This window comes from Antedon mediterranea, chromosome 4, assembly GCF_964355755.1.
Source record: "Antedon mediterranea chromosome 4, ecAntMedi1.1, whole genome shotgun sequence".
NCBI lineage: Eukaryota > Metazoa > Echinodermata > Crinoidea > Comatulida > Antedonidae > Antedon > Antedon mediterranea.
This window is the reverse complement of record NC_092673.1, coordinates 13,947,944-13,973,121: the sequence shown is the minus strand read 5'-3', so window position 1 is coordinate 13,973,121 and position 25,178 is coordinate 13,947,944. Positions and strand designations below refer to the sequence as shown.

General features: G+C 34.8%; 2 protein-coding genes and 1 long non-coding RNA gene across 3 annotated transcripts; 2 read left to right on the top strand and 1 right to left on the bottom strand.

The window, feature by feature from the left end:
* Positions 1 to 1,714: 1,714 nt before the first annotated feature.
* On the top strand, positions 1,715 to 4,679 carry LOC140046096 (uncharacterized). Its single transcript, XR_011844732.1, has 3 exons — positions 1,715 to 1,862; positions 2,651 to 2,731; positions 4,527 to 4,679. It is a non-coding gene; the product is annotated as an uncharacterized lncRNA (long non-coding RNA).
* A 7,241-nt stretch (positions 4,680 to 11,920) lies between these two features.
* Positions 11,921 to 13,281, top strand: LOC140048024 (uncharacterized). The gene is made up of 4 exons (XM_072093034.1): positions 11,921 to 12,032; positions 12,261 to 12,359; positions 12,497 to 12,583; positions 12,821 to 13,281. Exons 1-4 carry the CDS (start codon positions 11,945 to 11,947, stop codon positions 13,270 to 13,272), a joined length of 726 nt encoding a protein of 241 aa, XP_071949135.1. The 5' UTR covers positions 11,921 to 11,944; the 3' UTR covers positions 13,273 to 13,281.
* A 7,369-nt stretch (positions 13,282 to 20,650) lies between these two features.
* Positions 20,651 to 22,223, bottom strand: LOC140048020 (uncharacterized). Its single transcript, XM_072093031.1, has one exon. The coding sequence runs from the start codon at positions 22,182 to 22,184 to the stop codon at positions 20,820 to 20,822; it is 1,365 nt and encodes a 454-aa protein (XP_071949132.1). The 5' UTR covers positions 22,185 to 22,223; the 3' UTR covers positions 20,651 to 20,819.
* Between the last annotated feature and the right edge of the window lie 2,955 nt (positions 22,224 to 25,178).

Below are 25,178 nucleotides of genomic sequence, written 5' to 3'. Positions count from 1 at the left end.
TTTTACCTTTGTCTAGCAACGCTTTTAATGTGAGATCTCTTGTTTTGTGCATCTAAACACATGCATGAGCATGCGCGAGTAGAGACAACACCTAACTTTTACACGCAGGGAAAAAGATCTTAAATTCAGACTAAAGGTAATATATAGCCAACAAACTCTACTATTTTAAAAAGTTGTATACACTAACTAAAAGAAGACTGCATGATGGCGACTAATAGGCCTACTAGGGCAAATACTAAATCAATTGACTTAACAAGACCCTCCGAAAGTCCAGAAGCAGATGATCCAATCGAAACCTCCGGCGATCGACAGGGGGAAACTCAAACGCTTGCCGATCAACTAGGTAGGCTATCAGAACAACTTAATGGTAAACTAGATAAAGTCCTAGAAAATCACAGTATGGGGTGCTCTTCTGCTACAAACTTAAACCGTATACATATTCTCCACACTGTAAAAACAGTGTTTAGCTGTTAAACATAAAATACACAAATCAACCCTAAACATGTTTAGCATTGTGTTTAATTTTAAAACACATAAACACATTTCTAAACATTTAATGTGTTTAGATTCTAAACACAGCCGTTTATACAACAATATTTCAATGTGTTTAGCTTTTTTAGAATAGGGTATTGCAACGTTAACATTTTTTCTAAACACATTTCTAAGCACGTCCTAAACACCAGTGTTTAAGTTGTATACGCCTCTTGTGTTTAATATTTGTTCGTGCTTAGTATATATTATGTTTAGTAAAATTAACGTTTGAATCTTAAACATGATCGTGTTTAATAAAACAAACTTACATGTTTAATATTTGTTTGTGCTTATTAAAATTGGTGTTTAGAAATGAAAGTGTTTCTTTAAATTATGTTTAGAGAATTTACGTTTCAAATCTAAACACCACTGTGTTTAATAACACACTTATTGTGTTTAATATTTGTTTGTGCTTACTAAAATTTGTGTTTAGAAGTGAAAGTGTTTGTTTAAATTATGTTTAGAGAATTTACGTTTCAAATCTAAACTCTACTGTGTTTAATAACACACTTATTGTGTTTAATATTTGTTTGTGCTTACTAAAATTGGTGTTTAGAAGTTAAAGTGTTTGTTTAAATTATGTTTAGAGAATTTACGTTTAAAATCTGAACACCACTGTGTTTCATAACATTACTTATTGTGTTTAATATTTTTATTATGCTGGCATGCATTTGGAAATGTGTATTGGATTGAATAGATCCATTTAGTTTGGTAAATTGTTTGTTGGATTGATAGGTTCAGTTCTGCTATTTCGATTTACGGTACCAACATGTTGTTTTGGAAAGTTAATAGATCCATTTAGATACGTTTTATTATATTATAATTTGATTAATAGAGTAAATTGATGCATCGGTTTCGACCAAAATACACCACATTTCCCATCCTTTTACCACACGCCGTGCATCACCCCCCCCCCCCCCCCCACACACACACACACACTGAAAATGATTGATCATGATGCATCAAAATACAGTTGATACCATTGATTCTCATGGTATATGATGATTTTGGCATGACCAATTAACAATTAAAAATATTAATTATTTACATAAACACATATTTCATAACTAATATAAACTCTTTATGGCATTAATATTATAATTTACGCTATAAATGTTTATAAAATAATAAAATACTGTATCTATATATACATACAATAGCAACACCCCAAGGAACGACTGATTATGATTGATGAGGAGAAAAACCCGCGAATCTAGTGCGCGCCTTTTTAGCAGAAGCCGTTGAGTTGGATGGGAGTGGTGTCGGGAAGGTGAAACAAAAATCTTTCTAATTCTTAGCTTTACGTTGATTGAAGTAATCATATATTGCAGGTAAGTTATTTCACATTGTTTGTATTGGTAATATGTATATAGTGATTATATTAAATTTGCCTTTTAGAATAATAGAGTTGCTTGCCGATGTCTTGTATAGCCGGCCTAGTTTTGGCCAACGGTCGTCGACAACAGCAGCAACGAGAGTATAGGTGAAAAGCAAAGAAATCGGCAAACCTAGAAATCGCCCATTCCACTATCGATAATAACAATCTTTTTTACTTTTAATACAGTTAGTAATAGTCGAGAGGAAAAATTGAAAACAACACTCTGGTCATGTTACTTGAGTTGTCAAAACAATATAATCCTAACCCTGTAGATTATTTGATAAAAATCCTAGAAAGTACAAGTAGGAAACGGGGTAGGAAACCTTTCCATTTCTTCCCTTAGTGAATATTAGGAACTGGACTCAAAAAGTATTTACTTATTTTTCTAGACTAGACCATAGCTCCTTCATAGGCTATGATCATGTTAATGTCATTTACTATTAGTATTACTGTTATAATTTTATAGGAAAAAAGAAAGGAAATTAAATATTTTCATTTAGAATGAGGACAAGAATTAGGAGAGAGAAATCACTCAAGCATTACTATCCTCAATTTGCTAGAATAAGCTGAATTCTTTGAGAGAATGAATCAGCTGAATGATTGATCACTAAAAGGTCAAGTGTTGTTGCCACAAATATCTAGTGTATAGTGTTGTGTAAAAATATATTGCAAATATACTGTATTTGTGAGGTAGGCCTATATGTTTATATTGGTTCTTTTTTTTCAGCATGGATTTAATAGATGATAACAGTTCTGCTGAAGAAATCAAAACTTGTTTGATTGAGTGTGGAATCCCAGAAGATGATGCCAAAATAATTGAAGGTGAGAATCTAAAATTTAGTTTTATTTTTAGATATCACTAAGCTATTATATTTTGCTCTTTTATTCTTTATTCTGGTAAATTTCTTGTATATTTTCAGAATCTGACCACATATTATAATGGTAATAGGCCTAACCTGTATTTAAAAAAAATTAAATAATGCATTGGAAAACAATAATTGTCATTATATTATTATAGGCCTACAGTAAAACTAACACTTAAAACAAATAGACTATTGTCTCAAGGAAGCTCTTACTAGTCAGCCTCATGAGGTCGTAGGGCAACTGAAAGCTTCGAGTGGAGTGTAGTTGTTTCAATATGTCTTTTTAAAATAAAAAATAAATAATGTATGTTTATTTAAAAACAACAAAATTATACAATTAATAAAACATCAATAATAACAGTACACTCCAAATAAATAGACTATTGTCTCAATGAAGTTCTAACTAGTCAGCCTCATGAGGTCTTAGGGCAACTGAAGGCCTCTAGTGGAGTGTAGTTGTTTCAATATGTCTTTTGAAATACTACAAATTAATAATGTATGTTTATTTAAAAACAACAAAATTATACAATTATTAAAATATCAATGATAACAGTACACTCCAAATAAATAGACTATTGTCTCAATGAAGTTCTAACTAGTCAGCCTCATGAGGTCTTAGGGCCACTGCAGGCTTCTAGTGGAGTGTAGTTGTTTCAATATGTCTTTTTAAAATAAATAATGTATGTTTATTTAAAAACAACAAAATTATACAATTATTAAAATATCAATGATAACAGTACACTCCAATAAATAGACTATTGTCTCAATGAAGTTCTAACTAGTCAGCCTCATGAGGTCTTAGGGCAACTGCAGGCTTCTAGTGGAGTGTAGTTGTTTCAATATGTCTTTAAATTTAAAAATAAATAATGTATGTTTATTTAAAAACAAAAAAACTATACAATTATTAAAATATCAATAATAACAGTACACCCAAATAAATAGACTATTGTCTCAATGAATTTCTAACTAGACAGCCTCATGAGGTCTTAGGGCAACTGCAGGCTTTTAGTGGAGTGTAGTTGTTTCAATATTATGTCTTTTTAAAATAAAAAATAAATAATATATGTTTATTTAAACAATTATTAAAATATCAATAATAACAGTACACTCCAAATAAATAGACTATTGTCTCAATGAAGTTCTAACTAGTCAGCCTCATGAGGTCTTAGGGCCACTGCAGGCTTCTAGTGGAGTGTAGTTGTTTCAATAAATATGTCTTTTTAAAATAAAATTAGTAACAAAAAATCTTATCAGGGGTCTAAATTCAGGAATTCATATACATTAACTGTTTCATGTCAGTAAACAAGGCCTACCTCAATGGAAATAAGACTACAATGGTCATTAAGCTATCGTGACTGATAATGGCATCAACAATTCAATACGCAATTTTATTGTTTCAAAATAATATTTCTTTTATTCTTCTTAGACATCTGATATGGATATTGAGCAAACATCTTTCTTTCTCTAGTGGAAAAGGAGAAGATGAACATAATTTGTCCACTTTTAGCACTGAAACTGAATGTCCCCTTCCAATATATTCATCTAGAGTCCGTGTATGGCTTGGTAACCGTATAGAAGATGCTTCTAAGCATCTGGACAAAATTATAGAGGAGACATCAGAACTAACATTTTTTTTTATTTGATCCCATTATTTATTGCAGGTAATTGCAGAATTTGAATAATGCTGTTTTGTATACGGTTGTCAAATTAATAAACCAGATTATTTTTAATATTCATTACTTTTTCTCTTGCAGGAGGACATGGATCAAGACATAGAACCCCCAGGCAGAATAACCCAGGGAAACGAAATCATGCATTCTCTGCAATGAAAATGTTTTTAAAGTCAAAGGGCATTTATCTGATGCTATATGTTAATTGGCAATTATTATGTTTTCGATTACATTATCCGACACAGTATCTCAAATATTAGGTATTTTTCAATACTGGATTTTAAAGGATAAAAAAATGTTTTATTTCATTTCACAGCTTTCCATAATGTCAACACAATGTTGGAAGCTGTATATTAAACTCAACTGCTTTATTAATTGAACATTTTATAGTTTATATTATAAGACAGTTGTATTATCATACAATGTATCTTTCATGTTATTATCAAAAGGTAATATTTCAGTTTTTTATATTGGTAGACATGAATAAATAATTTAAATGTTTTGATTAAAATATCACTTTCGTCCGTTGTGTTCTTAATTAATGATGTCAATCTGATACGCATAAAGGCCAATAGGAGTTTAAGGTAACAACAAAATAAGTGATTATTGGCTATGAAAAAGTGTTAATGCAGAGCATGAAAACCCAGAGATATAAAGAATATAGTATATTATAAACACCACAGCAAAAAACCCATATTTGTAAGCCCATGTTTGCTAAATATTTCAAGTAAGCATGTATTCTTAAGTGTATAACACATGAAATACATTTCTAAGCTCGTCTATGCTAAACGCAAAATGGTCTAAACACTTGCATTTAAGCACAAATGATATTCCAAACACTATAGAGTTAAAACACTATACTTTTTCCAAGCACTTCTGTGCTAAACGCAAAACGGTCTAAACACTTGCATTTAAGCACAAATGATATTTCAAACACTATAGAGTTAAAACACTATACTTTTTCCAAGCACTTCTGTGCTAAACGCAAAACGGGCTAAACACTAAGCATATTTTTCTTCTAAACACTACATCAAAAACACTACTATTTGCTAAACACAGAACGAGCTAAACACAGAAAAGGCTAAACACTTGAAAGATAAGCATATTTTTCTTCTAAACACTACATCAAAAACACTAAGATTTTCTAAACACAGAACGAGCTAAACACAGAAAAGGCTAAACACTTGAAAGATAAGCATATTTTTCTTCTAAACACCAAAGTAAAAACACAAAACGAAACTAAACACATTAGTGCTAAACACTAAATAAGCCTAAGCACATAGAATTTTTAGCATTCTATGTGTCTCCAAAGTGACTACAAGAATTGTGTTTAGCATTGTGTTTATAGTTTTTACAGTGCAGAAAAAAGCACTTAGAAATATTTGTCATGTTCATTTTATGCATCCTTCTCATCCACTTTTTATTTCGACCCAAACATTAAATATTTTTGACCTTACGAAACACACTGCTATATTTATGTATCAATATAAACATAATCTATTACCTGAATCATTTAATAACTTATTTAGTACATCTGCCTCATTCCATAATTACTCAACTAGAAACAGGTCAAACTACTGTCCACAACTAAAACGCACCAAAGTCGGACAGCAATGTATTTCCTACCAAGGAACACATATTTGGAACAATTTAACAGACTATATAAAACAATCCCCTACTTTAAGTTTGTTTAAACAGAGATTAAAGCAATATTATAACAATAGAAATATTTAAGTTAAGTAAATCACATTATGTTATTTTGGTTTGTTCTTTTTGTTTGTACTAATTGTTTGATCTTTTTGTTAGGGTTACATGCTTAAAGCACTTGTGCTTATTTTGTATCCCATTCCATTATCTTATTATTTGTATTGTATTTGTATATGTTTTTATTTTGATTATGGAATAAAAATGTCGATGAATTGAATTGAATTGATATGTTTCAAACTCAATGTTTTTTTTAGGTCTAAAATATTGTGTCAACTTATCTTTAGCACTCGCAAACGTTGTACCACACAGGTCAAACAACTCATGGCCACCATAGTTCTCGTCGCCAATGTGATGTTTAATGATAGGACACAATACACAATCAATAAACACGTTGATCAACGGTAGCCATTATCACTGCTCTGCTGAGTACTTTATTCAATAACACTCTAGAGGGCAGTATTGTAAGAATACAACATTACATAAAGCTCCGTGATAGCCATCAGAGTGTTTGCTTGGCATTCCAGCCAGGATAAATAGACACCTGTTTGTTTCCCGACAGCAACAGCATAAACCTTTTTCTTTTTATTTTTATTTTTCTTCCGATTTAATTGGTTTGTCAGCCATTGCTATGTGTCGCATTGTTGTTGTTGCCCGAAGCATCACTAGTTAGGTTCACAGAGGGTACCCATGATCTATTTTTCTTTGTTTCCAATTTAGCATTTTCAATCCACCATTTGAGTTCCCTTTTAGCGGTTAGTGTGATGGCCATTTTTCTATCAAAGTGGCCCTTGTTAGTCTCAGTGCATAGATTTTGTCTTTTTCAGCCCATGGTAATGTAATGGTCCATATTAAACACCCGGAAAAGCTGCAACGAGCTTACCTATAACCGATGAGACACTAATTTTTGTGTTTAGCGATATACCTTGATTACATATTTCTTGGGCCTTTTCTTTTGTGAGGCTTATTTTCATGGTGCGAGAGTTTATTACAAATTAGCACGCCTGGCCCCGCAGGGTCGGCGGAACCCGTCGAAGTTTATGAGCTCTCAAGCCCTACTTCTACTATTTTTCTTGATTGTTCGTTATCCCTCTTACCAAGTGATAAGTTGTCCATAACGAAACAATGCTTGATAGATAATAATTTGTTACAAAATAATCAATTTTTTTGATTTTGTGCCTATGCAACAAACTGACGTGCGCGTGCGCAACGGAATCTCATGTGATACACTTCGTCTGGAGATAGTGCATAAATACAAAACATGTAGAATGTGAGCTGGCGCTTATTATAAACATTGTTAGCGGTTTTGTTTGCCAATGTTTGATAATCAGAAGCAATGGCTTCGAACTCAAGATTAGCCTTAGCCCTCATTTTTGCATCTGTTTTGCAACTATGAAACGTATTGGCCTTCCTCACATGGATTTCTTTTTGAAGGCATGGCGATGGACAGGCAAAGAATCTTGATTGGGTTTGCCGAATAGTTTAACTGCGACTGTCCGTCCTTTCTCGAGGGTGTGTTTCTGTAACTCAGAAGAGCTAAAGCTAGTTTATCTGAATAGTGAATTTCCAGTCCCCAGCGAATGTCTTGAAGTAATCGGATGTGAACTGCATTCCACCATCAAACCAAAAGACGTCTGGAGTACCCATTGTGATGAATACGTCTTGTAGTTTGGAAGCGGTGGCGTTCGAAGTTGTGTCTTTACCCATGGGGATGATGGTAGGTCAATCATTGTAACAACAAACAGCGATAAGATAATTGATACCATTCAAGTAGGCGAAATCAGCAGCGATTTCCAGGAATGGTCGGCTGGGCCGTGGCTTCTGTATCAAAGGTTCGCTTTGATTCATCGGAAGACGATCTTGGCAGAAATTGCAATCGTTGATGCTTTGATCAATGTCGTTGTCGATATTGGGCCAATATACAATCGTTCTTGCCCGATCCTGGGCGCATCGGATCCCAGGGTGACCGAGATATAGCTGTTGAAGCATTGCTCCGCGAAGCGATTCTGGTATAAGCAGACAGCATCCGTAGACGATAAGATCGTGGTCTAATAACCGCGATATCTGCTACCGCTTGTTGAGGGGTAAGTACTCTCTCTTGGCATTTCTATTTAGTCGCAAGAGGTCGACGCACAAGAGTATTTTAGTCGGATCTTTCTTTGCAGCCACAACGATTGGGGCACACCACTCGGAATGTTCAGTTGTTTTAGTGATGATACCCAGAGTTTCTAAAAGTTCTAGTTCATTCTTCAGTTTATTGCAATAGGCATACGGAATTTTCCTTGGTGTGTTTACACAGAACAGCTTCGCGTCGTCAACAAGTTTGATTTTAAATTCCTCGCCAGGCATCGGCTTGACGATGCCATCAATTATTGTAGGGAATTCTCTACGCAAACTGTCTGAAGTGCTTCGGGCTGGAAGTCACAAGGCAGCAAATTAATGCCGTCCTCTTTAAACTGTGAAGCAGGCTAATAGGAGCAAGGCTTGATAGCAGCTGTTGACGGAGATTTTACTATCTCAGATGTAAATCAACTTCTGTGTGTTAACCCCACAGTGAAACTTCCACATTGTTGCTTTCATTGTCAGTAAGTTGGATTGTCCTTATACGTTTTCTTGTAAGACCTACAAGTCTGATTTCTCCTACCTACAAAATGTATTAATATTTCAAGTAAATTGCATAGGATATTGCGAAATTGTGTGATTGTGTGTTGGGCTATTTGGGATATCAGAAAGTTTCATCATTGGTGGGGTTCTGTACTTCGTTATTGTCTCCTCTGGTATTTTGAAAACTGAATGTAAAACAGAAAATTGTGTTAGTGTATATGCATCATGTCATAGGATGGCGTATGTTTAATGGTTTTTAATTTATATAGCGCAAAATACAAATAGTCTCTATGCGCTGTTTAGCACAAAATGTTGACAACGTCCACTGGTTTCTCAGAACCAATTTCTTTCATGTGAACTTTAGCGGCTTCAGCGCTCCGCCCCATTGAGATCGCTTTCGTCAATGTCAAATCTGTGACTATTTTTCTGTGTATAATAATCCCATCTTGGGATATTAAACTCAATTAACAAACACAACATGTAACAGTACTACAGATAACAATTTATCAAACTAACTCAATAAAGTGTGCTCGCTTGTTAGTTAATTTTTATCAAAACATGGCTATTTGAACTATATACACAAAAGGCTTTTAGTTTCAGTTTCAGTTTTTATTTTCCAGTATAAACAAGTGTAATGAATAAATGCAAAAATGGAAGGATGACCAAAAAAGAGCAAAGCTCGTACAGTATTTGGCCACCTTAACAAAATAATTAATACATGATACAAACAAGTTCAAACAAGGCAGCCTTCATTTCTAGATAGTTTATTTCATTTGACTTGATTTATAGTATTATAGTACTTATTTTATGAGTTAAACATAAACTTAAAGTACTATTTACTGTATATATGTTTTTTAAGTTGTTTTTAAAGCAAACACTCAATAAATGATAATTCATATACAGTAATTTAAATTAGTACACAAAATGACATTATAATATTTCAAATAAATAAGTATATTTGTAAAGGCCTACCCATGATTTTGCATCATGATCTAAACTATTTAAATTTTCCTCAGTCATGGTGTGGCGCATTCTAGTATGTAATGAAATATTATATCTTATTACGTTCTTAATTGGAATTGGTAAAATAGGTGGGTTGATACAGCTTAATTTATTGTATCCAGATTTCTTAGAATTTAGAGCAATGCTTTCAAGCGTTCTATTCTAGCTCCTTTAGTTTCATCTGTCCTACAGTACCAAGAACAAACTCACATTCTTCTTTTTTTAAGTTTTCAAGAAATCGTTTAGTTGTTGTTCCACCTGATTTTTGTTTAAAGCATACTTTTGAAACAAATATTTAAAGCAACCTTTGTACATATTGGCAGTTATATCTAACAAAATTTGGATCTATGAATTGCTCTTCAAAAAATCTTTCAATTATAGTTTGAGGATTATGCCAATGTTCATCAATAACTATTTGAAGGAAATTGTGGGTAATGATATTTATTTTCCACTGGGTTGAAAGAATGACTTGAATATGTGCAAATATTACACAAATAATTGAAAAAATATAAAAAAAATCCAGCATAAAGAAAAAATATACAAGTCAAGTTATATAAAAAAATAATAAATACAAATTTGACAATACAGGAATAGCATTTATGAGTAATTTGTTTCTTTAGGTCAGTTGTATACTCGAATAAAACTCTGTTGCTCTTAGTGTTAGTGTTCACACTAAACACTTCGTCTGTTTGGTCAAACACATTTTAACTTATAATATTGTATTTCTTAGTGGTAATTGGCGTATGGAAAATAGCTATACATTAGACTATGAAACTAACATAATTCAACTCCAGTGATGTTTATGTTATTTATAATAAACATAAAAATATAATATTTTAAAACAAATACTCTATTGTATAAAGAAAATATATACTTTGTTGTGGACCACTTTTCTTTCCTCTCTAGAGTAGCTTTCTGGCATCAAGGTCTGGACCATTGCATAAAGCCCTGTAGTCGACTTTTCTTTTCCTAGTGTTCATCTGATGTGGGATCTAAATAAACAAATAAAAACCATTATCTAATATAGGAATGTATTAAAAGCTAAATATTACTTATTTATGTAATCCTTTTCTTATTAGTTAAATGGACGAGTCTGCCAATACGGCAAAGGTTTGTGGGATATGTGTTGCACCAAACAATATTACAATAACTCAAATAGGGAAGAATCATAGAGCAATACAGGATGCGTAGGATATTAGGGGGTAAATAAGAAGATAATACCAAGGCTTTTGGAAATTTTGTTTTCAATTACACAAATGTGTGTTTTCCACGTCAGGCCAGAGTCAAGATCGACACCTAAGAATTTAGCTGAAAGGGAATCAATCACTATAACAAGAGTTCAGGTTCCATACTCCCAAAGTAACAATTATGATGTATAATAAACTATATTAGGGCGCGTTTATACAACACGCTATTACACGCATATTCTACACGCCTACGAAAAGTGTGTTGTATAACAACAAAGAGATTCCGTGTAATGAGATTTTAATTGCAAAAAAGGCTACTTGGCTGAATCCTAAAATTTGGTGGATTCCCGGTCGCCGTTACCGTGTTGGAAGTGTCCTCAGGGTATATTTTGACCTCTCGTTAAAACAGGTCGTAATATCAATCATGTCATGCGACGTTGCTAACAAGATTGGGCCCATTTATTACTGCTTCGCTGCCTGCCCAGGGTACAAACAAAAGATTAAACAGTGCGCATTCAGATAATCGTCGTCGGAACAGATTATTTGTAACCAGTGGCGGTCTCATCAGTAGAATTTCTAGTTAATATTACGTAACAGATTATCTTCTACAAGCAAGTGAGAATAAAATGTTGCCATTTCTTCGCCATCTTTCACCCTGCTGCCTGCACTTTGTAGAGCCTAAAAATAACGATGACTTGGAACGACAGTGCCACACAGGCACTAATAAGTATTTGGGGCCAACACAAGATACAAAGCGGATTTGACGGTACCCGTCGGAATAGTTCGGTGTATTCAGAGATAACAGAAAAACTAAAAGAAATGGGTTTTACATTTTCGTCAAAGCAGGTGATTAACAAATGTAAAAACCTACGGCGCCAGTACACATCGGCAAAAGACGAAAACAATAAGTCTGGGAATCCACCAACCGACTGGGTTTTTTCCCCAGAAATGGACGAAATTTTTGGAGATAGGCCAGTCAGTAAGCCTAAAGAAATCCGGGACACAATGGATGAAATGACTTTCATCGACCTGATGGATGACACAAATTCTGTTAACACTGACACAACAGTTTGCAGTGAAGCATCAGCAGCAGGTATGCATTTATTCAGTCACGTTATATTTTATATTTACATAATATAAGCTAGGGTTTTCAAAAAGAGGTGTCCTAACCAAACATACAATATATATTAGTAATATTTAATAGTCTGTCAAAAAGATACCTATTAAGAAGTAGTTCATAAATTGATTTTAGGGATGCCAATGTTAGCTGCCATTCTATTCATTTTATGCAGACCTTAAATTAGGAATGCTCTAAATTTAGATTTTGAAGACGTTGAAGAAAATGACAGCCTATTAGACCTTCTACAGGATGACCAAAATAAGCAACAACTTGATGTGGCCACGGAGGAATTTTTCGAAGGTAAGAGTAAAACATTATATGTTATAATGTTATGAATGATTATACTATTTTAATAATAAGTTGCATTTCTTCAACTTAATTTCTTCAAAGCTTGTATGGAAAATTAAAGGATTGTGCAAATCAATTGTTTTTTTAAGGTACTGCTGGTGCTTCAGGTGGTAATAAAAAGAGAAAGATGGCCGACACCACAGAGGAAAAGAGGCAGTCCCAAACTGTTCTGAAAAGTATGTATTATTTTTGTTAACATATGGTTTCAAGTTTTATGTGAAGCAATAAAAAGAGTGCACGATTGGATCTGGATTGTCGAGATTAAATTAGTTCTTATTCTTTACTGACAAAAAACATATATAAAAACAACCACAAAGTGGCGGGAATCACGAAGAGCCACTGTAAATAACCCTCTTACCACGTAGCACTTCAATGTAATATAGTCAAATATATCTAAAAATGTTTTTTTATAGGTAGAAAGAAAGCAAAAACAGAAGAAATGGTGGCAGGGTTCTCCAATTCGTTGACGAAAATCAGTAAAGAATTTGGAGAGATCAATCACGCCAACCAGATGCAACTACAACAGAACATGTTCGCATATGAAGACAGAAAACGAAAAGAAGAGGCTGAGGAAAAGCGGCGTGATGAGGAGAGAGCCCATGAAAGGCAGATGCAAATTCTATCAATGTTTGGCCAAATGTTTGCTGGAAGACAGCAGCCAGCACAGCCTCTGCATCCAGCACAATCTGCTGAAGCTGGCCATTCAGGTTTCAGCCAACAACCATCGCATCCTGCAAGACTTGGTTACTCTGGTCGACGACGTACCCTCTCTTCACATCCATCGACAGCTACACGTCCACCCTCACCTCAAGAACATCAGCAGGGCCCATCCCCTAATGCCTCCATCCATAAGCCTTGGTTGTAATCATCCTACACTGCTATTTACTTTCATTATTATGCTGTGGATTTTTGTTTTGTTTTGTGCATGTATTTATGTTAAATTGATTTTTTCACATTTACTTTTAGTTTACATACAACATTATTTCTATGCAAAATTCATTCCAGAGCTTTATTTATCAGTTTTCAGCTAAATCACATTTAATTACAGTATTTTTTAATGTGTTGAATATTGGAGGCATATTCAAAACTGACCAGAACCTGTTATTGTGTACTACTGTATTTATATACAAACAGGAAATCAATAAACTAGATAGATTGTTATGCAAACATAGTTTTTACTAAATCACCTTTAATTTACATATTTACAGTATTTTTTATCCTGTTGAATATTGGATGCATGTTCAAAACTGACTTTAACCAGTTATAGTGTACTACTGTATTTATATTTATATACAATAAACTAGATAGATTGTTATGCAAACATTTGTACCAATGCCGCTCTTATGTCATTTGCTGAAACACCGCCTTGTGGATTGACTTCTTCATGTGGTTCAGGTTGTGGAAGGTCCTCGGGAATCTCCCATTCTGGGTTATAAATTTCTCCCTCGTCGATACACAAATTGTGTAAAATACAGCAAGCCATCACCATGCATCCCACATTTTTAAGAGCACTGTCATTACGCTTCATTAATATTCTCCATCTCCCCTTCAACATGCCAAACGCCCTTTCAACGACCATCCTAGCTTTTGATAGTCTGTAATTAAAAACTGTCTGTTCCCTTGTTATATTTTCGGTCACAGGGAAACCTTTCATCAACCATTTCATCAGAGGATATGCAGGGTCACCAAGAATCATTATCGGCACATGTACTCCATTTATGACTACTGTTCTCTATAATGAAGAAAAGCATAGATTTATTTAAATCAAATGCAAATTGTCTGATCTACCTTAAATCACAAATTCAAGTGCTCTACATTATTAGTAAAAAACATATATTGTATAGTCAATCGTTCAATATTACGTTTTTAAGTACTGTACTAACCCTCGGAAACAGTTGGCCGTCTACTCCTTTTTCGTACAATGCAGAATTACGTAGAATGCGAGCATCGTGAACTTTACCGGGCCAACCAACATAGAGGTCTGTAAATCTGCAGAACAAAGAAAAGCAATAAATTAATAACAAATTGAGATTTCAGTTTTTCTTTGTTAACCTATTAATTAATAACCTATTTTATTTTTTTAAATAGTGTTACCTCAAATTGTTATCGGCTACAGCTTGTAACACTATCGAGTGCCAACCTTTACGATTGTAGTAATCTGCAGCAAATTCATTAGGGGATATTATCGGGATATGGGAACCATCAATAGCCCCGGCACATTGCGGAAAACCATGCTTCTGTTGAAAGCCGTTGATGGTTTCTGTTAGGCGTTGATCTGTTGGCCAAACAACATACTCTGCTCGGAGAACTTGCACAATAGCCCTACAAACTTGGTGCACAACCACACATGCACTACACCTTGCTACACCAAACAAATTTGCAATTGTTCGTAAATCACAACAGGTTGCAAGTCTATATATGGTTATCGCCACACATTTTTTTGTAGACATATTGCGCCCAAACTTATTTGGTTTTCTACGAATTATTGGTTCTAGGCGGTCACATAGGTAATTAAAAGTTGGTTTTGTCATTCTGAAATGTTCCCTCCATTGATTATTATTGAAATGTTGGAGAACATCAATACGCCACCAACAGTCACTTCTAAAGATGTGCCCCATTCGGCGAAATCTTGGTGCTTGGACATACTCCTCTATTATCAAACGAAATGTTATTAAAGCCATATACATCAGTTGTTGATGTGATACCACAATGTCATCATTTAGGCCAGCAACCATCCTCCTACCACGTCTTACGCCTAGCCTAGTGGGGCCAACTAGTAGGCCTCTATCGTTTCCCACTCCAAACAGAATAAAAAATAACATCGCAAAAATGGCATCTTCTTCCATGGTGTATAGATGAAACAATGAAACCCGTAAAATAACTTTTATTAATTTAAATGAACCGAGAACAAAATAAACAACAATGCAAACGTGAACGAATACAATAATGAAAATGGTAAAAACCGCGCGAATACATCGGACAGCGAGGAGACGACGATGATTGTTGACAACCCAGCCAATTCAAGCGAACGATTTGACCTTTTATCCTAGCATGCACTGCGTGTTGATGAAACTTCCGGTACAACACGGTATCGTGATTTCTAGTATAACAGCAAACGTTAAGGTGGGTTGACCTCGGTCCGAACAACACGCTAAAAATTAAAGCCGTGTTTAAATTTAGTGTGTTGTATAAACACGACCTTAGATAAATTGATAAAAATAAATAAAGAATACAAGAATACTTATAGTCGATTCAACAAAGTCAATATAATACATGTGATTTAAGTGAATTTAAATGTTGGAAAATTAAAGAATTTGTAATCATTTCCGGTAACTGTTCCCATAACCTAGGAAATATGTTAATAGCGGAATGATGAAGACAATTGGTTCAAGCATAGTGATGAATGAACTTGAGTGTATCAACGTGTTGGCCATTAACAACTATAAATTGACGAACACTACTACAATCAACCGTTTTAATAAGTGATTTACAAACAAAGGATAACAGAAGATAATTTCTTCGATTAGATAGTGTAGGCCAATTTAGCTTAGTGAGACGTTCCTCGTATTCCATTTCACCTCTTCTTTGTTTAAGGACAAGCCTAGTGGCCCTTTGCTGGACTGCCTCGATACGTTCCGCAAGTGTTTTGGTTCGAGGCAACCACGCAGAGACACCATGAGTGAGTGAGTGGCCGAGTGGTTAAGACAGTGGAACCGTACTCACGTAGCCATAACATCGGCAGGGGTTCGAGGCTCACTCACTCCATGGTTCTGGTGGTAGAACGAGTTTTCTCGGATAAGGACTATAAACCGTAGGTCCAGTGTACACAACTTGCTCGTGTGCACTTTAAAGAACCTAGTACATCTTTCGAGACGAGTAGGGGGTTACCCCGGTGTATTAGTACATCACAGCCACTGATCACCAACTGGGCCCTCTGGGTAACCTCTTCAAACAAACCATATTCAAGGATGGGGACAATGAGAGCTTTATAGAGCGAGAACATTGCTGAAGGGGATGATCCTCCTGCAATACTAGTAATAAAAACTAACATTCGATTTGAACGAGAAATAATTAAGTTTACATGGTCATCCCAAGTAAGGTCACTATTAATCGTGACCCCCAGATGACAACGACTAGATACGGATTTAATAGGCAAGTCATTTATATGATAAACAGGTCTATATTCTTTCCTTGTTCTTGTAATGTGGAGAACCTTGGTTTTATTTAAGTTAAGCTCCATTTCATTTAGATCACACCAAGAAGATCGCACTGAAGAACAACTTCATCATCTACTGCAAATATATTTCTATAAATTATCGTGTCATCGGCAAACAATGCACATGGGGAGATAATAGATGATAAACAAGTTAAAAATAAGGGGTCCAAGTACGCTGCCCTGTGGTATGCCAGAGGTAACTGGGGATGATGGGCTAATGGATCCTTGATACAAGACTCTTTGGGAACATCCCAATAGAAATAACTTAATCCATTTCCAGACATTGCCTCTGATATTGAAGTGACTAGCCAGCTTCTTTAAAATAATTTGGTGAGGCAGTTTATCAAACGCTTTGGCGTAGTCGGGAAAGACCTTTTACCTTTTGGGTAAGTATTTTTTCAGCAACTGTTTTAACGTTACGTTCTGACTGCTCAGGAAAGGTTTGGCGACTTTAGCAACCTATCCTAGCCGGTCACTGACAAACCAAAACACTGGTTCAGATACTTCGTCGGCACAACCCCTTTTTTGAAGCAATCACATTTTACTTTAGGTCATTAGAAAGCTTGATTGATTAGCTTTTTGCACACCCAATATCATTGGATAACTAGGTCAAACGTTACGAACGTTTCTGTAAAAATCTCAACAAATTGGCAAAACAAGTCTATTCTTTAACACAGGGCAATTTTCAAATCGTCCAACTTAAAAAATCAATGCCGACGACGTTTTAAGTTTTTTTAAATTAAAAATAACATGACATTGTAGGTACTTAATTAGGCATTACAATGTCGAAACAGCCAAAAAATTTGTCAATTAATAATTACCTTGAAAAAACCTCCAAAAAATAGCTGTTTTTCGGTGATTTCGTGCCGTTTAGCGGAAATCGCTTGGACTTTTATGTACATAAAACAAATTGTAATGCACATGTTGGGACGGTTTTGGATTTTAGCGGAGCCAATTAATCTCTTAAAGATGTATTGTAAGTGTACTGTGCCACTGCAATGTTCACATCGATGAACAAGAGAAAGTTCAACAAGAGTAGGAGCATTCCGAGAATGTTCCAAACAGGGTGACCTTTCAAGTAAAACTGGCAAGCTGATAAAAAACTTGAGTCAAAGTCTGATGTAAAGAGACAAACCAATGTTGAATTAAATTCTAGTTACTATTTTGTTCAGGTGATATAGTAATACATATTTGTACTTTATATTTCTTTTATGTAACTGATATCACAACCAATCAAGTGTTAAGTAGGCCTACCGGGCAACCATAAACGTACTCGGTCCATAGTATAGTACATTATTAGACATAGCATGGAACAACAATTATTTTGTTAAAGCTTAATCGATATGAATGAAAATTGATCCAATTCTTACCTTCGTTTTTGGTGACATCGATACTTTGTGGGTCATTTTGTCAATAATGCAATCTCTTATTGTGAAGAAAATATCTTGTTGCATTGCCATAATTTTCTTCCTTGTTTCAGACTGCACTAGATTAGACTCGTTGAGTTAGCATTCAAAAAGTTTCAGAAATTCTCTGGCTTTAACATCTTGACCAAAACATACTTTGAGTACCACTGTGGCTGTGATATGGCGGGTCACCACCCCTGTAAACAATTATGTGGAACATTTTGTTTAGGTCATATTTATGTATGTGTTTTAATGGCGTATATTTCATTATTTTAGATCTTTTAAATTGTATCCAAGGGATTATGTAAATAGCCTATAAAAAGGCCAAATGCTATCCCTTTGTGTGGAATTTGGATTACAGAGTTCGTACACCTGTGAGCTAGTAAAATTCCAGGACATTTCAAGGACATTCAATGTCAAAATTTTAAAATTTCAAGAACATATAATCTAAATATTAAGTTCAAAATTTCGTAGTTACGATGTTTTTCAGAAGCCACTAAAAAAAAACATACAGTACTGAAAACATAGGCGTGGGAAATCGTTGTTTTTGTGGAACCACGCCAGACTTCCTCCTGTCGAGGGTAGTCACGGCGTAGTCACTTGCGGTTTTGAACAAAGGCTGCTATTTCCATAGTCACGACCGCACTGTCGACAATAATTGGTAATTTGATACTATAGGATGACCTTCTACAATTCGGAATCACGTTTAAATGCCGTTTCTGTATATCGTATGTTTTTTTTTAGAAGGTATAAATAAAAGAAATCAAACCATATTCTAATTCACTCTGAACTTTATTCAAAAAGATCATAAACACATCAGATTTTTACATTGCTTTTTTTTTACAATTTAGCAATTTCTAAATTATAATTCTGTAGCCGGTAAAGCTCAGGTTGGGAATTGTAAAGTTAGTTACCTCTGTAAGTTCCTATACACTTACTCTCTTAGTCGTCATAACTATATAGTAATAACACAAACAACGGTGCATTTATTATCGATACTTTGTGCTCGCAGCACAACAAAACCGCACACACTTTTCATGTGCTCAACAACCTTTGACCTCTCGGTTGCCGTGTCTAGACACTACATCCCTTCTTTTCTCATTTAAGATAACAACTAAAATTAACTAACATTAAAATTATAACATTAAAACTATAAACTATATGAACACTGTTTCCCTTCTTTTCTATTACACTATATGGCATCTCTCCATAAGTCGTACTCAACTTATTTTTCTTATCCTGTTTCACAAACACTTTATCTCCTTTCTTAATTTCTGATTCTTTCGATTTCTTTCTTTTATCCCAATATTCCTTCTGTTTTACTTTACTTTCATAATCCTTAACTCTAATATTATCGTCGTTTGGGTCTCTCCCTTCATTACCCATCTCAGGCAACTTGGTCCTGAGTTGTCTACCATACATCAATTGTGCTGGACTTTCACCAGTAACACAGTGTGGTGTTGTTCTGTACGCCAACAGAAACTTATTAATCTCTCTCTTCCACACTTTCCCTTCGGCAGACATTGCTCTAATAGCTTTTAGGAGTGTTTTATTCTGCCTTTCAACTTCTCCGTTTGCTTGAGGAGAATAAGGTGTAGTTTTTCTGTGAGAAATTCCGTTCTCATTTACGAACCTCTTAAACTCATCACCTCTAAACTGAGGACCATTATCACTCACGATCATCTCTGGTAATCCGTGAGTTGTGAACCAATTATCTAACGTCTCGATCACTTTCTCTGCTGTGGTTGAGTGTAGTACACCTACCTCAAACCATCTAGAATAATAGTCCACTGCTACTAATAAACTTAAACATGCCATCATCCTGTTTTTGTACTAGAATTGCCCCTACCCCAACTGGGCTAGCATCAGTTATAACTTGTGTTTTAGCCTTGTTATTGTAATATGCCATTGCTTCTGCACTCGTAAGTGCATTCTTCAGGTCATTTAAAGAATCATTTGTTCTTTACCCCAGACCCAGGGTTGTATTGCCCGTGTTAATCTTCGCAATGGTTCTTCCCTTGTTGAAAGATTATTTATATATCTTCCACAATACCCGACCAAACCTAAGAAACTTCTAACTTCCGCAACATTCGTCGGAACCTTTGCTTCTTTCACAGCAACTACTTTTTGTTTAGACACACCTAATCCATCTTTGGACAATACATGTGCAACTGTGTTTAATTAATAATGTCCATGACCTTGAGGTGCTGTCAACTTTGATTATGGACGTTGTGGAACCTCTGTGCTTGTGTAATGAGATACATACCCCATTCTCATTTTTTTCCAATGGTCCCAGAAAAACATGGTCTCTTGCACTTGGAAGTTTTCCCATGAAAACTATGGAATTGATATAGATGACAAATTTCGTTTTTGTAAAAGCTACAAGTTAACGGAGTACTTACTCGGACGTTTATGGAATTGATATAATTGTATGAGTGGATTTCTCGTAGTAAAACCTGATCTTGTTTTGCAGATTGAATCCTTGCCTCAGTCCTTATTTGTTCTATTTTATTATATTTTTCCCTTTTCTTGAAACACATCTTGCACATGTATTGTGTTGTGCAATGTTTGTGTATGTGCAATGTTTGTGTATGTGCTTCTTGCATCCTAAACAACTTATAGTGTTTTCATGGATTGGGGTGTTTCAACAGATGTTCAATTGAACCACTATCATCTGGGAGAGAGTCAGAATTTGTTCTTTGTATCCGATATCAAGGTATCCCCTCAAATCACCTTTCTCTAGCCTTTCTACAAGTTGCTTTTGTATGATATATTCATTTCTTTCAAATTTTATGAGAGATGGGTCCTTACCAGCACACTGGGCAGCAACAAAAGCAATGGCGAAGTGACCACACCATATACCATATTAACTGTTGGCACTAATGGTTGAAGTAGTTTGCAAGCAACATCTGTAAGTTCTAGTGGATAGTTGTAATTATTTTGTTCTTGCAAGCTATCAAAAACATCAACATTACAATTGTTATCAACATTAGACCATGATGAATTAGAGATTGTAACCCAATGAGAGTTCCTAAGATTTACAAATTGGATAAAAGGGCTGATACTTAACATGTGCGTTAGGTCATGCAGGATTGTATCTTGGAGGCCACCAGCATTTGGATAATTCTTTTTTAATATTTTGTTGGCTGCGTTCATAACAATGTCATCAACTTCCATATTTAGATTGGTAACTTGTTCTTGTTCTGTTGTTGTTATCGTGTGTTCACTTGGTTCTTTGGGTGTCGCATAATCACTTGTTGTAGGCGTATGTTCACTTGATGTGGCATTCATTGTAGGTTCACTTGGTTCAGATGTTGATGGTATCGTGTGTTCACTTGGTTCTTTGGGCGTTGCATAATCACTTGTTGTAGGCGTAGGTTCACTTGATGTGACATTCATTGTAGGTTCACTTGGTTCAGATGTTGATGGTATCGTGTGTTCACTTGGTTCTTTGGGCGTTGCATAATCACTTGTTGTAGGCGTAGGTTCACTTGATGTGGCATTCATTGTAGGTTCACTTGGTTCAGATGTTGATGGTATCGTGTGTTCACTTGGTTCTTTGGGCGTTGCATAATCACTTGTTGTAGGCGTAGGTTCACTTGATGTGGCATTCATTGTAGGTTCACTTGGTTCAGATGTTGATGGTATCGTGTGTTCACTTGGTTCTTTGGGCGTTGCATAATCACTTGTTGTAGGCGTATGTTCACTTGATGTGGCATTCATTGTAGGTTCACTTGGTTCAGATGTTGATGGTATCGTGTGTTCACTTGGTTCTTTGGGCGTTGCATAATCACTTGTTGTAGGCGTAGGTTCACTTGATGTGGCATTCATTGTAGGTTCACTTGGTTCAGATGTTGATGGTATCGTGTGTTCACTTGGTTCTTTGGGCGTTGCATAATCACTTGTTGTAGGCGTATGTTCACTTGATGTGGCATTCATTGTAGGTTCACTTGGTTCAGATGTTGATGGTATCGTGTGTTCACTTGGTTCTTTGGGCGTTGCATAATCACTTGTTGTAGGCGTAGGTTCACTTGATGTGGCATTCATTGTAGGTTCACTTGGTTCAGATGTTGATGGTATCGTGTGTTCACTTGGTTCTTTGGGCGTTGCATAATCACTTGTTGTAGGCATAGGTTCACTTGATGTGGCATTCATTGTAGGCTTACTTGGTTCAGATGTTGATGGTGAGATAAAAGACACCTTCACACAGCCAAGATGATCTCTTACAGTTGCAGGTCAAATATTTTGTTTAACTGATTGTAATGCTCAGTATTTATTGTTTGATTCCGAATGTTAATTATAGCTCTTACAGTGAATATTTGATTTGCAATAGCTGTCTGTGTATTTATGTTCACCCTGTAATTTGCCTTTGGATTTATATATAATATATATATATTGAAAAAAATGACAATGCTGTGCGGTATCAGTGGCTGGATCTCAATGGACATACAAAAAAAAAAAGCGAAAAGCTAAATCAAAACGATAAAGTAAACAGCCAGAAAAGTTAGCAGAGCTTTCGGGCAACACTAGCCCTTCAACAACACTAGCCCTGCAAGTGATATATATATATATATTTCACTTGCACTGATGAAGGGCTAGTGTTGCCCGAAAGCTCTGCTAACCTTTCTGGCTGTTCTACTTTATTTTTCAGTAATTTGCCAGTAATTTGCCAAGGTTCATATATATTGGTAACACGTTCTACCACAATCCATTAAGTTTGCCGCAGTTAAACTTTCTTTAAATAATATGTTTTTGATAAGGTTGGATAAGCTTATGTAGTCTACAAGTTACTTTTTGTTCAAACATAAGTCAAAATAGTATCCATTATCTCATTTTCGTCACGCCCGAAGTCTTTAAACAAACTTTTTAGACGTTTATTCACCAACAAATAATTTAATTTGAACTTCATTTTAGGTTTTAATGTTAGTACGGACAGACATTACGCAACTTAACATACTATTGCAAGTTTAAATAAATCACCCAACCCACCCGTTCTTTTACAAATATTAAAATATTAGTATTGGGCCTATGGGGTATTTTTTATAATATTTTATTATTTAAGATAAATGACAATGTAAACTGCCGAATCAACTAGCCCTGAAAATGGATGGCGCTGAGCGTGTGGTGAAAATGATGCTACCTTACGCTTCTTGATATTTTTGAAAGCAGACAGCTTTTCTTTAATGACTGACTGAAAGACAAATTGTTCTGTTACTTTTATTGCATCATACAGGACAGAAAGATTTGTTTGACTTAATTGTCCATTTGCAGTTAAAAGAGCTAACAGGTTGATTGTACTGGTAACCTTTTTTCAACGTTTTTTAATTGTTGAATGAAATTTTTATTGTGAAATAAATTGATCAATCAACCAATAGGTAATATTTCTAGCACTTTCAAACTATAAAAATAAGGTAGGCCCTATGTCCCAGGTGTGTCTAAAATCACTTTCCTTGTTATTTTGTCATACGAAAGTTAATTATAATGGTGTTTCATTTCAAAATGTAGTAAAATATGTCTTGGTCAAGTTGATCTTGGTCCCTGTGGTTAGCTTGCAGTGTTGGCACCATTTGAGAAATCTTCTATTAAGAGAATATTACCGCACATTTGACAGGAATGGGGAATTCCATACATTGTTCAGAGAATTGTCTTCTCACGAAGACATTTTATGAATACTTCAGAATGTCAGAGCACCTTCTTTAGAAAGAGTGTAAGTGCAAAGAAAATGCTAGCAATATGTCTTAGGTAAGTATATAATTCTTAAATATGATAAATTAATTGAGCACTAATGATAATTAATTAGTTAGTACTACAGGCCCCTATCTAGAGCAGGCCTCTACTACACTCTTTAGTACCAGCTAACTAGGCCTAGTAGCAGTAGGCCTACTAGTACAACTAATTATAGACTACTACTGATCAATAACCCCACATTTTCGGCATTAATATTGCTGTGAGATTATTTTGTTTGTATTATATTGTTTGTTTTTTTAATGAAATAAAAGTTAAGTAATAAATACCCAAACAAAGGAGACTCAACACTGGTTAATTCAAAATTAAAAAACGTTTTTTTTAATTGCCTTCTTTGAAGTATTGCCGGCTAAATTAAAATATTTAAAATAAAGTGTGTGGAGCAATAATATACACAATTGTTTTTATAAAATAAAGTCAAATTTAACAATAAAATTCAAAACCTAAAACAAATACTCTATCTCAGCCTCATGGAGCAATTTGTGAATTTTAAATCGGATGTCAGCCTGTGGTCCCGAGGGCGCTAGACATTTCGGTCAGCCAGAGCCATAATATTGACGCGCGAGCAGGTACAGTAAATGTTTTTCTCCAAAACTATAAATGGCTCTGGTAATAAATTCTATAAGAATGATTTAATGTTCTATTAAAATCGACTCGGTTAAGAACCAGCAATCTAAAATCATGAATATATCCTCTTAACATTTATTATTTCAGTTTAGTGTCATTGACATTTTGTTTTTTTGTATAATAATTATCATTAAAAATTCAATATTTGAATCATCATCTTTGGTTATTAGTTTAGAGATTGTAAGCAGCCAGTGTGTAGTTTAACAACACGTATAAACAAAATATATTATTTTGAAGTAAATCTAACATGGTATTATAACGGTAAAGCAGCCAAGAACACAAACACAATTTATTAATTCATTTTAAACTTTATTTAACTTTTTTTGTAGTTTAAGCTCAACATTGGTCAATCCATTAATATTGACGTCGAATTGACATACAATGCTCTACGTAAGCTTTCACTCTAGAAGAATGAACAATCAAACAATACATATATGCACACCATTGTAATAAACGTCGAATTGACATACAATGCTCTACGTAAGCTTTCACTCTAGAAGAATGAACAATCAAACCATTATTGAGAATATATGCACACCATTGTATTAAACGTCGAAATGACATACAATGCTCTACGTAAGCTTTTACTCTAGAAGAATGAACAAACTATTATTGAGAATATATGCAAACCATTGTAATAAACGTCGAAATGACATACAATGCTCTACGTAAGCTTTCACTCTAGAAGAATGAACAATCAAACCATTATTGAGAAAATATGCACACCATTGTAATAAACGTCGAAATGACATACAATGCTCTACGTCAGCTTTCACT